Raw genomic sequence first — 15,667 nt, 5'->3', positions numbered from 1 at the left:
TGGGTCTATCAAAGTACTGCTTTTCTTTTGCTTTTTCTCCAGGGATCAAAGTGGCAATGCACCTCAGTTCAAGAAAGTAGTTTTTCAAGAATTTACTGATGGCTCCTTTAGTCAACCCTTGTACCGGGGAGAACTAAATGAACATTTGGGGTTGTTGGGACCATATATAAGAGCAGAAGTTGAAGACAATATTATGGTAAGTTAAGGACAATGGAATTACAAAAATTCTATATATTTAGTTTGCTTCTGATTATAAAAATAATATATGTACATATGGTATGAAAGTTAAACAGGCTAGGCCAGAGGTACACAACCTGTGGGTCAAGACCTCTTGGGGAAGTATAATGACGCTTTCACAGGGTCACCTAAGACTATCAGAAAACACAGATATTTACATTACAGTTCATAACCATGGCGAGATTAGAATTATGAAGTAGCAACAAAAATAATTTTATGATTGGGGTTCACCACAGCATGAGGAACTATATTAAAGGATCAAAGCATTAGAAAAGTTGAGAACCACTAGTCTAGGTCCAACCTACAGCCTGAAAACTACATGCAACCAAATATAGATATGTGTGTCCTAGCACAAAATCACAAGTTTACTTAAAACATTATGGAGGGTTTTTTTGCATTTATTTTGAAATTCAGTTGTACAATTCTTCATTGTGAATGTTAGTAGATAATATCATGTCATAGTGTGAAAAGGCTGAACACACCTGGTCTATAGGAACAAAAATAACTAATGAGAGAGAGGAGGAAAAGAAGAAGGTAGAGGACTGTGTGATGAATATGTTCAAACTGCATTATGTACATGTATGAAAATACCCTTGTGTAACACAGTACTATGTACAATGAATATACACCAATGGGAAAACTAATATACACCAGTGGGAAAAATAATGTGTTCTACCATCTGAAAAAATTAAAGTACATAAAAGTTAAGAAGTTGAATATAATCCTATAATAATCATTTTAATGTATATTCCTTATCTGTTGCCTGATTTTTATCTTTATGTATTAGAAATTATACCATATGTAATATATGTAATTCTGTCTCTTTTTAATTATGTATTATGCAATAAACATTTTACATCATTCAAACACTTCCTAAGTAAGAGAGAAGGACTATGTGTCTGGGCATGGTTGCATATGCCTTTAACCCTCCCCCAACTCTCACTCCCACACTCAGGAGGCAGAGACAGAGGCAGGTGGATCTCTATGAGTTTGAGTTCAACCTGGTCTATGTAGGGAATTTAAGGATAGCCAAGGTAACATAGGCTCTATCTCAAAAAAACAAAACAACAACAAAGAATGACTACATGATATTCTATTACATGAATTGTTGGGACCATAGGTTACTTAACCATGTACATTGAATAACCTTTGAGATCATTTCCATTTTCCTTTTCTTTGTTTCTTTGAGACAGTATCTCACAATGTAGCCTTGTGTCTTAGTCAATGTTTTCTTGCTGTGAAGAGACACCATGACCAAAGCAACCTTTATAAAAAGAAAGCATTTAACTGAGGGGGAGCTTTCTTATACAGGTTTATTTCTATATCATCATGGTGGGAAACATAGCAGCAGACATGGTAGGCATGGTGCTGGAGAGTTAGCTGAGAGCTACATACTAATCCACAAGCAAAGAGACACTGAGCTTGGCATGGACTTTTAACACCTCAAAGCCCAGCCTGTAGTGACATACTTCCTCCAACAAAGCCACACCTACCCCAACAAGGCCACAACTCCTAATAGTTCCACCCCCGGGCAACTTTATTTATTAACATACAATCAAAATCACATTTCAGTATAATTAGATTACCACCACAATGGTGGCCATTTTTATTCAAACAACCACACCTTGGCTGACCTGAAACTCACTAGGTAGACTTGTCTGGCCCCAGACTCACAGAGATCCTCCTGTCTCTGCCTCTTGAACATTATGATGAAAAGTGAATGCCATCATACCCAGTGTATTAGTCAGGGTTCTCTAGAGTCACAGAACTTATGGAATGAATATATAAATTTATATATAAAGGGAATTTATTGGAATGACTTAAAACTGCAGTCCAACAAATCCAACAATGGTTAACTGTGAATGGAAAATCCAAGAATCTAGTAGTTGCTTAGTCCTACAAGGCTGAGTGTCTCAGCTGGTCTGTATATGCTGGAATCACAAAGAGGTAAGCTCCAATGCCAATGAAGGAATGAATGTGCTGACAAGGCGAGGGCAAGCAGACAAAGAACCAAACATTCCTTCTTCCATGTCCTTATATAGGCTTCTAGCAGAAGGTGTGACCCAGATTAAAGGCATGCCTTCCAGCCTCAAGATCTGGATCAAAGGTGTGTTATCCTCCCACCTCACGATCCAGATCAAAGGTGTGCCCTCCATTTTTGGACTTGTAGTTCATTCTAGGTATATTCAAGTTAACAACCAAGAATAGCCATCACAAGTCCACACCTTGTCAACTTGACACACAATCATATCTCCTTATGTAATGATTAATTTCCAAATGAAAACAATAACCAGGTCATAATGCCTAAACATAACTATCCCACATACAACTGCAAATGTGTTATATACTTAACAAGATCATAATTATGCCTAACATGATTTAACTATACCTTGTACAACCACAAACACAGCAACTCTTATAAATGAAAACATTTAATTGGGGCTGGCTTACAGTTTCAGAGGTTTAGTCCATTATCATCATGGTGGGAAACATGGCAGTATACAGGCACACATGGTGCTGGCGAAGAAGCTGTGGGTGCTACATCATGATCCGCAGGCAGCAGAAGGAGACTGACACTAACCCTAGCTTGAGCATATGAGACCTCAGTGCCCACCTCCACAGTGACACACTTCCTTCAGCAAGGCCACAACTCCTAATAGTGCCACTCGCTATGGGCCAAGCACTCAGACACATGAGTCTATAGGGGCCATTCCTATTCAAACCACCACACCCAACTTTGTTTTTTTCTATTTATAAATAATTGTTTTCCTTTTCCTAGGATAGAACTCTAGAACTGTACTATACAGGAACTATGAATTCTCTGTTAATGTCCTTTATAAATTTGTCTTTTGGGAGGAGATAATTTTATTAATATTACCTTACATATTAGATACTGACCAGTGATAATTTTAATTGAAAGTATTTTCCTAAGTTTACTGTCTCTTAACTTCATATGATTTTTTTAAAATAATTTTTTTAGATAGCAACTCATAAAACTTTCCTCTTTGACATTTTCATTGTTTTTATATTCACAAAAATTTCTCTCTACCCAGAAGAGTTTTAAATATTTTCTTTTATAGATTCATTTTTATATTCAATTATTTAACCATCTCTCAATAACTCCTGTAAAATTGTGAGTAATTTTTGGTGCATTTTAAGAAAAAGATCAAAGTTTTTTATTCCATTTATTTTCCCAGCTGGCTGATAGTAAAGCTATAGAAGCATCTAAAGCTATGGGATTGTAGATACGTTTCTTTCTGACTTGGAATTTATTTTACTTTGTATGTGTTCTATGATAAATATGCATAGGTTTTTAAATCTAAAAAGCAAATTTTTTAAAAAAGAAGACACAAATTTGGGGAGTAGGGATGTAGGGTTTGATCTGGAAGAAAAGTGGAGGTAAATATAATCAAAATACATTGTTTGGAAATCTCAAAGAACTGATTAAAAATAAATAAAATTTTTAAAAAATAATACACATCCATCTTGGTATCTGTTATGGCAAATCTTAAGTAGTCACTTCTGAAGTTATAGTGACATTTTCTGTTTACTTTTGAATTACTTTTAAGTGCTTAAAAATTTTCTCCTTCATAATTTTCATATTATAAAATTAGAATTTAAATTTTTCTCGTAACTTTCTTCTTAAAGTCTAAGGTAATAAAAATTGAATAAAGACCAAAAGATAGAGGGAAACAAATATAAAACTTTATAACTCTTTAGGATTTTATTATTATAAAAAAATTTCTTTCTGAGTTTTTTTTTCCTCTTCAGGTAACTTTCAAAAACCAGGCCTCTCGCCCCTACTCCTTCTATTCTAGCCTTATTTCTTATAAGGAAAATCAGAGACAAGGAGAAGAACCTAGAAGAAACTTTGTCAAGCCTAATGAAACAAAAATTTATTTTTGGAAAGTACAACATCATATGGCACCCACAGAAGATGAGTTTGACTGCAAGGCCTGGGCTTATTTCTCTGATGTTGATCTTGTAAGTGGCTCTTTATTGGGATAGTCATATTCTCACTTAAAAGAAATGGCTTTTATCTTTTTTATGGATATGGGTGTTTTGCCTGTGTGCATATCTGTGCATCATGTGCATGCTTGGTGCTTCTGGAGGTCAGAAGGAAGCTTTGGAGTCCTTGGAACTGGAGTTAGAAATGGTTGTGAGCTGCCATGTGAGTGCTGGGAATAGAACCCAGATCTTCTGGAAGAATAGCCAGTGCTCTTAACCACTGAGCCATTTTTCAGCCTGGTTTTGATCTTCTATGCTAAGAATTTTGTTATTTATCCTAAGCACAATGAGAAGTTTTAAAGTGAGGGAAGTGATGTCATTTTTCTGTGTTAGAAATATCACTCTGGAATCCATTGCAGAGAATAAATGCTATTTTGGCATACAAGTTGATAAGAGAGAACTTACACTAATACAATTAATGTCCTCCTGGGAACTCTAGGAAAGAGATATGCACTCAGGATTGATTGGACCCCTTCTGATTTGCCACACGAACACACTGAATCCTGCTCATGGAAGACAAGTGTCAGTACAGGAATTTGCTCTGTTTTTCACTATCTTTGATGAGACCAAGAGCTGGTACTTTACTGAAAATGTGGAAAGGAACTGCAAGAAACCCTGCAATATCCAGATAGAAGACCCCACTTTGAAAAATAATTATCGTTTCCATGGTAACATAATCGATACATAAATATTATTCTTTATGAAATATAGTGTGTACTTTTTCAAATGATCTTTGAGCCAGAGATTTGAACAGTAATGAGAAGTGAAATCCTGATGGATATCAGGATTTTCTGTTGATAAAAAGGACGGAAACTTTGGTGATACATTTTGATAATTTTCTCTTTGTTCTTCTCCAGCAATCAATGGTTATGTGATGGATACCCTACCAGGCTTAGTAATGGCTCAAGATCAAAGAATTCGTTGGTATCTTCTCAGCATGGGCAGCAATGAGAACATCCAGTCTATTCATTTCAGTGGACATGTGTTCACTCTACGGAAAAAAGAGGAGTACAAAATGGCAGTGTACAACCTCTACCCAGGTATGAGATAGTTTTTTTTCTACCTACTGTATGTATTGAATGCTTACTTTAAATGGTCTTAGTACTGACGATAGAATCAATAACAAAGCAGAGAAGCTCCTTTCTGAAATCCCTTACTTTTTTTTAAAGAAAAAGATTTATTTATGTACTTTATGTATATGAGTACTCTGTCTGCATGTATGCCTGGACTCCAGAAGAGGGCATCAGATCCCATTATAGATGGTTGTGAGATGCCATGTGGTTGCTGGGAATTGAACTCAGGACCTCTGGAAGAGCAGCCAGTGTGCTTACGTGCTGAGCCATCTCTCCAGCCCAATCCCTTACTTTTTCAAGTAATTTTATCCTGTACACAGAGAGAAATAAATTAGCAAATGAACAAGATAATTTTAGGTATATAAAAACTACTAGAAATGAATAAGTACCATATAGTACTTTCCTAAGAATCTTTTATCACTTTCCCCTCAAATTCTAGTAGTTATCAAGACTGATTTGTTTATGTATGTAACCAATATATTGGTGAGGCACTAATTAAAGTGTTGATCCATGGGGGCTCCTCAGCTATTGGTTCATAGTTCATGTGTTTCCACTAGTTTGGCTATTTGTCCCTGTGCTTTTTCCAATCATGGTCTCAACATCTCTCGCTCATACAATCCATCCTCTCTCTTGCTGATTGGACTCCCAGAGCTCCACCTGGGGCCTGGCCATAGATCTCTGCATCAGCTTCCATCAGTCATTGGATGAGAGTTCTATCATGACAGTTAGGGTGTTTGGCCATCCCATCACCAGAGTCGGTCAGTTCAGGTTTTCTCTCGACCATTGCCAGTAGTCTATTGTGGAGGTATCTTTGTGGATTTCTGGGGACCTCTCTAGCACTTTCTGGATCAGGCCCTCCAGATAAGTGAGACAGTTGATTAGCTTGAACTGTTTGGGAGGCACCCAGGCAGTGGGACTGGGACCTGTCCTTAGTGCATGAGCTGGCTGGTTGGAGCCTGGGGCCTATGCAGGGGCACTTTGCTCAGCCTGGGTGAAGGGAGGAGGGAACTGGACCTGCCTCGACTGAATCTACCAGGCTGAGCTGAATCCCCATGGGAGTTCTTGCCCTGGAGGAGATGGGAATGGGGGGTTGGTGTTGCCAGAGTCTTCCTGCCTTGCTCACAGTCAGGACAAATCCTTGTCACCCACCAGTCCCACAGCCGCTCAGACCCAACCAAGCAAACACAGAGACTTATATTGCATACAAACTGTATGGCCGTGGCAGGCTTCTTGCTAACTTTTCTTATATCTTAAAGTAACCCATTTCTAGAAATCTATACCTTGCCACGTGGCTTGTGGCTTACCAGCATCTTCACATGCTTCTTGTGCTGGCGGCATCTGGCAGCCAGTCCTTCTGCCTTCCTGTCCTTTTATTTCTCCTCTCTGCTAGTCCCGCCTATCCTTCCTGCCTAGCCACAGCTGATCAGGTTTTATTTATTGATCAATCAGAACAACTTGACATACAGACCATCCCCCAGCACAGCCAAGTGCAGACCATCTCAGACACCTGCACTCAGGCCCATGGTCCTAATCATCCTCTATACGGACCTGCTGGGTAACGCCACAAAGAACCCAAGAAGGGCTCCCGCAGGACATACAGAACATCCCACAGCAGGTTGGGTTGGGGGGAGGGCGGTAGGGTGGGAGGAGGGAGGGCAGGGGAATCTGTGGCTGATATGTAAAATTAAATTAATTATAAAATTGAAAATATATATATATAAGAATTTAATGACATCACATTGAATACTAAAAAAATTAAAGTGTTGATCAAAATATAATTTTATTTTTAAACAGTATATTTGTGTATGTCTGTGTATGTGTGTGTGTGTGTGTGTGTGTGTGTGTGTGTGTGTGTGTGTGTGTGTGTCTGTGTCTCTGTTGGTATGCACATATACATGCCTGGTGCCCACGAAGACCAGAAGAGGTCATCAGAACCCCTGGAACTGTAATTGCAGGTAGTTGTGGGCCACCTGACATAGTTAATGGCTACCAAACTCAAGTCCTCTGCAAGAATACTAGCACTCTTAACCACTGAGCTATCTGTCCAGCTTCTCTCCTCCCTCCAACTTCCTACAACTTGAGATTCCTTTACCTAGTACTGTGGATCCAAGATGATCTTACTATGATTTCTCTTCCCCTTAAAGGTTACATATGGCCAATAGTAAAGACACATATAGGATTTTTTGATATAGAAATATAGGATATAGATATGATAGGATGAAAGGGTAGATTATTGAATCTACTTTTAAAGAGCAACAACTTGTTTAAAATGTTTTACATTGGTATAAATTTTAGTTTATTGATACAAATTTAAAGTTAATTTTGTTATGCTGTATGTATATTTCTACTCTTGTTTAAGGTATTATGTTTGTGCAGCTCATTTAAATTGTAATGAATAATTAAGACATACAGATTAATAGTTAATCATCTATGACAGTCAAACTTACAGTCATGTTAGTTTAGTTTTCTAGGTATACATACATACATTTCAGATAGATAAGTAATCTTCAAACCCTTCAAAACCTACATAATATGGCATTTAAAATGTTTTAAAAACTTAGACTTTCTGGACAATGAGACACATCTGCTCATGGCAGCACCAATTTTCTTCAAAGAGAAAGATGGGTGTTCATGGGAGCACTTCACCAACTGGTCCACATCTCCAAGGCCCCTCTCTGCAATCACAGGAATGACTTTCCCAATGTTGCATCCTGGCTGGAAAGTGCCTCCACTGGGATAAATGTCAACATGTCCTACTGGTTTCTGGATCCCAGTACTTCAGCCAGGTGACCCTCTGGTGAATGTGTGTAAGACATCCACTAAATCTGCGACATCAGGTCAGACTCAGATTCTGCTACTCCAGGAATGAGATGACAAGTGTCCTCAGCTGTGTCTTCAGGGGTCCTTAGGGCAAATTTACTTTCAATGTCTGCAAAATCTCTTCCCTTGTCTGCTGCAGCCACCCCTCCATGGAAGGCAGTCGAACTCTGAAGCCACACTCTCAGGACCACCAGGAGCAGGGCTTTGCTCTCCATCTCCTAGTGCATCCTTCTGCTGCAGGAAATGCGGGATGCGGGCTAGCAGGAGGGAGCCGATCCAAGTAGCAAGGGATTGAGCAGGAGGCCCCAGAGGGCTGGAGCACAGTAGAGCTCCACAGGGCAAGTCAGCCTTTAAAGGGGGAGAGCAGGGCAGCTGGAAGGGGCAGAATTCCTGGGAGAAGGAGGAGGAATCGAGTCTGACTACCACTTCAAGCACAGCAGCAAGACCTTCGTGGTGATCTATGGCTGGATTGTGACAGGAATGTATGAGAGTTGGGTGCCCAAACTTGTGGCCACCCTGTGCGAGAGAGAACCTGACTCCAACATTATTGTAGTGGACTGGCTATATCGGGCCCAGCAACATTATCCAGTGTCTGTTGGCTACACCAAGCTGGTGGGAAACGATGTGGCCAGGTTCATCAACTGGATGGAGGAAGAATTTAACTACCCCCTGGACAATGTCAACCTATTGGGGTATAGCCTCAGAGCCCTCGCTGCTGGGGTGGCAGGAAGTCTGACTAACAAGAAGGTAACAGAATCAATGGCTTGGATCCAGCCAGGCCTAACTTTGAGTATACAGAGGTCCCCAGTCGCCTTTCTCCTGATGACGCAGATTTCGTGGATGTCTTACACACATTCACCAGAGGGTCACCTGGCTGAAGTATTGAGATCCAGAAACCAGTAGGACATGTTGACATTTATCCCAGTGGAGGCACTTTCCAGCCAGGATGCAACATTGGGAAAGCCATTCCTGTGATTGCAGAGAGGGGCCTTGGAGATGTGGACCAGTTGGTGAAGTGCTCCCATGAATTTTTCAGAGCAAAGATGCACTTGAGATATCTGAGAATGGTGGAACTGAATTTGGTAGCTCATTGTGATGACACATATTGTAAATAAGCCAATGTATTTCATACTCATTTTTAATGAAAAATAATTTTTGTTCCTTTTGATTTTAAAAGGAGTTTTTGAGACAGTGGAAATGCTACCATCCAGAGCTGGAATTTGGCGAGTAGAATGTCTTATTGGCAAGCACTTACAGGCTGGAATGAGCACTCTTTTTCTAGTATACAACAAGTGTGAGTAACTGTGGGTAGAAGCTCACGAACTAGTCCGTCTATTTCTGCACAACTTTCCTCCTGCTTGAAGTGGTTGTCTTTATCAGGAAATAAATACAAGCTTATATTATTATTAAATTTAAAATGAATGTTGCTGGTAGAAACCATCAGAGTCCTCAGAGGAGATAGAAGCTTTGGACCCTTTGAATATGGATCTGTGGTATTTAACAAAGTGGTGGTTAAACAGTCTTCAATTTCACAGTAGTAGATTTTGGGATTTAATTTTAATTCAATTAACCAAAGATAACTTACAAACTTCACATGGAAGAGTTTGGGGATATAACTTTAAACAAGTAAAAGAACTACCACCTACCTAAATATTATAGTTTATCCTTGTTTTCATGGGTTCTGTGTCATTTCTAGCATCTGTGTTTGATTTCAGGGTGTCAGATTCCCCTGGGAATGGCTTCTGGAAGCATCAGGGATTTTCAGATTACAGCTTCTGGACACTATGGTAAATATTGTTATTCTTGCTATAAGAATCTGAGCTGATTTTTTTCATTTCTGTTGGAGAGTTTCAAGTAACCAATCTACTTCCTTCCATGCTTTTCTCTCTTTTTTACATTATTTTAAAATTATATATATAATTTCCCTGCATATACACCTGTGCACCACTGGCATGCCTGGTGCCCGCAGAGGCCAGATAATGGCATAGAATTCCCTGGAAATGGAGTTACAGGTGGTTGTGAGCTGCCTTGTGGGTGCTGGGAATTGAACCTGGCTCATCTGGAAGAGCAGCAAGTGCTCTTAACTGCTAAGTCATCTCTTAAGCCTCCTCCATGTTTTCCCTACTTCTGCTCAGTAGATTTCTCTCAAGTCTGTACCCTTTCCATTTCCCACTGTGACCATCTTAATTCAGGCACTTTCATTTCTTACCTGGGCAATGACATTAACTCCTGAAATATCCTCCCTACTGCTCCCATGGGTTCATTCTACTGTGCATAGTAGGAAGCTACACTTTCTTCTGAACAGTGGTAGTAAAGCTTGAATAGAGTCTATAGAAAATTCTCACACATTATTCTAGAATAAGAATTTGCAGATCATTGTCTATAGGCCCATTAACTATTTTCATATGTGAGTTAAGAATAATATTTCATTTTTAGTGTATATTTTCTAAAAGTATAGATTTCATTGTGACATTTTTGTTTTCCTATTTGAATATAATATACTTTGATTCTAATCACTGCCCTCTCTTACCCTCTGATACTCCTCTTCCCACTTTCCAGTCAGCTTCCTCTTCCCAAATAGTTAACTTTTCCATTTAAAAAATTTATTACCCTTATTTATGTATGCGTGTATGTGCATGCACATGTCTGTGTGCACATATAGAAGTCAGAAGACAGTCTACATGAGTCTTTTCTCTCCTGATATGTAGATCAAATTCAAGTCATCAACCTTAATGGCAAACAATTTTACTCACTGAAACATGTGGTGATATATTGTGTTCCCCAATATATTGTGCATCCTAATAAAGCTTATCTGAGGATCAGAGGAAAAAGCCAGCCACTATATTAAACATAGAAGTCAGGCAATGGTAGCACATGCCTTTAATCCTAGCATTCTAGAGGCAGAGATCCATCTGGATCTCGGTGAGTTCAAGGCCACACTACAAACAGAGCCAGGTGTGGTGGCACACACCTTTAATCCCAGGACTTGAGATCTCATGTCTTGCTTGGGAAAGACACAAGCCTTTAATCCCAGGGAGTGATGGCAAAAAGCAGAAAGGCATATAAGGCACGAGGACCAGGAACTAGAGGCCTTTAGGCTTTTTAAGCTTTTAGGCTTTTTAGCAGCAGTTCAACTGAGATCCATTTGGATGAGGACTCAGAGGCTTCCAGTTTAAGGAAACAGGATTAGCTGAGGAGTTGGTGAGGTGAAGTTGGCTGTGGCTTGCTCTGTCTCTCTGATCTCTCAGCTATCACCCCAATATCTGGCTCTGGATTTGTTATTAATAAGACTTTTTAAGATTTGTGTTACAGAAGCATCTCACTAGTCCATCTTTTTCATTTTTAAATGACTTTAAAAAAGTTTCATGACATGTTAAAATTGTAAAATTCAAATTGAAGTATCCATTAAAAGATCTTATTTTGCAACACAGTCATACCCACTCATTTACATAGCATCTATAACTACAATGGCAGTTATGTAGCTAAAACAGAGACCATATAATCTGCCTTTCTTTTTTTATTTCTTTAAGAAATTTTTTATTCATTTTACATACCAACCACAGATCCCCCTCTCATCCCTCCTCCTACTCTTCCCCCAGTCCTCTCCCACCTCGATCCACCCCTCATCCCCTCCTCCGAAAGGGAAAGGCATCCCATGAGGCATCAGCAAAGCCTGGTACAGTCATTTGAGGCAGGACCAAACCCCTCCCCTCTGCATAAGGCTGAACAAGGCATCCCACCATAGGGAATGGGCTCCAAAAAGCTAACTCACGCACCAGGGATAGATCCTGATCCCACTGCCAGGGGCCTCTCAAATAGACCATGTGGTGATATTTTATGTACCCCAATATATTGTGTACCCTAATAAACTTACCTGGGGATCAGAGGACAGAGCCAGCCACTAGATTAGACATAGAGGCCAGACAGTGGTGGCACACACCCTTTATCCTATCACTTGGGAGGCATGGATCTCTGTGAGTTCAAGGCCACACTGGAAACAGAGCCAGGTGTGGTGGCACATGCCTTTAATCCCAGCATTTGAGCTCTCATGCCTTTGCTACCAAGTATTTGGGAAGGACACACAACTTTAATCCCAGCACTAGGAAGGAAGGAAGAAGGCAGGACACAGAAATGTATATAAGGTGTGAGTAAACAGGAAGTCTCTCTTGAGGCTGACCAGTTGGTAAGGTGACATTGGCTGTGGCTTGTTCTGTTTCTCTGATCTTTCAGCTTTCATCCCAATATCTGGCTCCAGGGTTTTTTTTTTATTAATAAGACCATTTAGCAATTCATGTTACAAGACCAAGCCACACAGCTGTCTCCTACATGCAGAGGGCCTAGTCTGATCCCCTGTAGGCTCCACAGTTGTTGGCCTATAGTTTCTGAGTTCCCATGAGCTTGGTTTAGTTGTCTTTGTAGATTTCCCCATCATGATCTTGACCTCCCCTTGCTCATACAATCCATCCTCCCTCTCCTCAACTGGACTCCAGGAGCTTGGCCTGGTGCTTTGCTGTGGATCCCTACATCTGCTTCCATCAGTTACTGGATGAAGGCTCTATGATGACAGTTAGGATATTCACCAATCTGATCACCAGGGTAGGCCAGCACAGGCACCCTCTCTACTATTGATAGTAGTCTAAGCTGAGGTCATCCTTGTGGATTCCAGGGAATTTCTCTAGCACCAGGTTTCTCCCTAAACCCATAATGTCTCCCTTTATCAAGGTATCTCTTTCATTGCTCTCCCACTCCGTCCCTGTTCCAGCTTGACCATCCCATTCCCTCATGTTCTCATCCCCCCTCCCATCCCCTCTATTACACCCCCTCAACCTGTAGCTCAAGTTTTCTTGTGTCCTGACCTGCCGGCTGTCGGGACAAATCTCTCCCATTCACGTCCCCCAAGTAAACACACAGAGACTCATCTTATAAACTGTATGGCCATAGCAGGGTGCTTGCTATTGGTTCTTATATCTTTTTTTTTTTTAGTTTTTTTAAAATTTATTTTGTTTTATTTTATTTTATTTTATTTTATTTTACAATACTATTCAGTTCTACATAATAGCCACAGATTCCCTTGTTCTCTCCCTTCCTGAACCCCTCCCCTTCCCCCCAGCCCACCCCCCATTCCCACCTCCTCCAGGGCAAAGCCTCCCCCAAGGACTGGGATCGACCTGATAGACTCAGTCCAAGCAGATCCAGTCCCCTCCTCCCAGATTGAGCCAAGTGTCCCTGCATAAGTCCCAGGTTTCAAACAGCTAACTCATGCAACGAGTCCAGGACCTGGTACCACTGCCTAGATGCCTCCCAAACAGATCAAGCCAATCGACTGTCTCACCTATTCAGAGGGCCTGATCCAGTTGGGGGCCCCTCAGCCTTTGGTTCATAGTTCATGTGTTTCCATTCGTTTGGCTATTTGTCCCTGTGCTTTATCCAACCTTGGTTTCAACAATTCTCACTCATATAAGCCCTCCTCTTTCTCACTAATTAGACTCCCAGCGCTCCACCTGGGGCCTAGCCGTGGATGTCTGCATCCAGATTCCTCAGTCCTTGCATGGGGCTTATGGCACAACTATCAGGGTGTCTGACCATCCCATCACCAGAGTAGGTCAGTCCCGGCTGTCTCTCGACCATTGCCAGCAGTCTTTTTGTGGGGGTATCTTTGTGGATTTCTGTGGGCTTCTTTAGCTCTTTGTTTCTTCCTTTTCTCATGTGGTCTTCATTTACCATGGTCTCCTATTCCTTGTTCTCCCTCTCTTTTCTTGATCCAGCTAGGATCTCCCGCTGTCTTTCCCTCGACCCTCGCCCTTCATTGCTCCCACTCATGTCCAGGCTGTTCATGTAGATCTCATCCATTTCTCCGTGTCTTTCTTGGGGTCCCGTTTCCCGGGTAGCCTCACTGGTGATGTGAGTAGCAGGCCAGTCATCCTTGTTCCACATCTAGCATCTTCCTATGAGTGAGTACATACCATATTTGTCTTTCTGAGTCTGGGTTACCTCACTCAGGATGATTTTTTCTAGATCCATCCATTTGCCTGCAAACCTCATGATGTCATTGTTTTTCTCTGCTGAGTAGTATTCCATTGTGTATATGTGCCACAATTTATTTATCCATTCTTCAGTTGAAGGGCATCTAGGTTGTTTCCAGGTTTTGGCTATTACAAACAATGCTGATATGAACATAGCTGAGCAAGTGCTCTTGTGGTATGATTGAGCATTTCTTGGGTATATGCCCAGGAGTGGTAAAGCTGGATCTTGGGGGAGATTGATTCCCAATTTTCTAAGAAAGTGCCATATTGAATTTCAAAGTGGTTGTACAAGCTTGCATTCCCACCAGCAGTGGAGGAGAGTTCCCCTAGTTCCACATCCTCTCCAGCATGAAGTGTCTTCAGTGTTTTTGATCTTAGCCATTCTGACAGGCATAAGGTGGTATCTCAGAGTTGTTTTGATTTGCATTTCCCTGATGATTAGGGATGTTGAGCAATTCCTTAAATGTCTTTCAGCCATTTGAGTTTCCTCTGTTGAGAATTCTCTGTTTAGTTCTAAAGCCCATTTCTCAATTGGACTGTTGGTCGTCTTGATGTCTAATTTCTTGAGTTCCTCTACCTTCTTCATGATGTTACTCATAAGGCTATTTTCTTCTGCTTCTTCCAGTTTTTGATGTTCAGGTCTAGATGTTGGAGACAGGCTAGGTTCTGGTGATGCTGTATTGCTCTTCATTTTGTTGTATGTACTTCTGCCTTGACATCTGCCCATCTCCTTGTGGTTCCTTCTTGGTCTTATCAGTGTACTTGGTTCAGAAAGAGCTGACTGATTCAGGAAGTCTCTCTCTCTTGTCTAGATGGGAGTTCTCTTGTCCAAATGGGAACTCTGGGGCAGGATGGAAGCTCTTATCTGGACCGGAAGTCTCTGGTCCAGAAGGGAAGTCGGGGGCAGGATGGGAGCTGGGGGCCGGTCTCTAAGTCTCAGGAAGTGGCTGGAGTCTCGGGCAGATGGGCGTGGAGGCAGGGCGTGGAGATTGCAGGGGCTGCCGGGGGGGGGGGGGCTTGGAAAAGGGGATCCCTCCCGGTGGGGCTAGAAGGGGACCTGCCCGGTGCCCAGAACCTGGGACCAAGTTGGGCAGGTCTTCCCGGAGTGGCTGGTGCCCAGGGTTGGGGTCCGGGTTGGGCCCGGATACTCACCTCTGGTCCAGAAGGGAAGTCGGGGGCAGGATGGGAGCTCGGTTCTTATATCTTAAATTAACCCATTTTTATAAATCTATACCTTGCCATGTGGCTTGTGGCTTACTGGTATCTTACATCATGCTTCTCCTCATAGTGGCTGGCAGCATTTCTCTCCTCAGCCTTCCACCTCCCAGAATTCTCCTCTCTCCCTGTCCTGCCTACACTATCCTTCCTGTCTGGCTACTAGCCAATTAGCATTTTATTTATCAATCACTCATAGCAACATATATTCACAGCATCAAACCCAGTTTACTCAAGAGATTTCATCTATTTCCCCTTCCCAGGGTGATCCAGTCATTCCTCTTAGGATCT

At 41.3% G+C, this 15,667-nt stretch overlaps 1 protein-coding gene across 1 annotated transcript in view; it reads left to right on the top strand.

The window, feature by feature from the left end:
* Nucleotides 1-15,667, top strand: part of F8 (coagulation factor VIII) — a 158,208-nt gene that overhangs the window by 74,253 nt on the left and 68,288 nt on the right. Inside the window, 6 exon segments of the mRNA XM_037199375.1 lie at nt 43-196; nt 4,009-4,221; nt 4,685-4,913; nt 5,103-5,285; nt 9,316-9,432; nt 9,854-9,925. Of these exon segments, the coding sequence (XP_037055270.1) occupies nt 43-196; nt 4,009-4,221; nt 4,685-4,913; nt 5,103-5,285; nt 9,316-9,432; nt 9,854-9,925 (968 nt within the window).

The sequence above is a fragment of the Peromyscus leucopus genome, chromosome X (assembly GCF_004664715.2).
Source record: "Peromyscus leucopus breed LL Stock chromosome X, UCI_PerLeu_2.1, whole genome shotgun sequence".
Classification (NCBI taxonomy): Eukaryota; Metazoa; Chordata; class Mammalia; order Rodentia; family Cricetidae; genus Peromyscus; species Peromyscus leucopus.
Note: the sequence above shows the minus strand (reverse complement) of the source record. Positions and strands in the feature narration are given on the sequence as shown.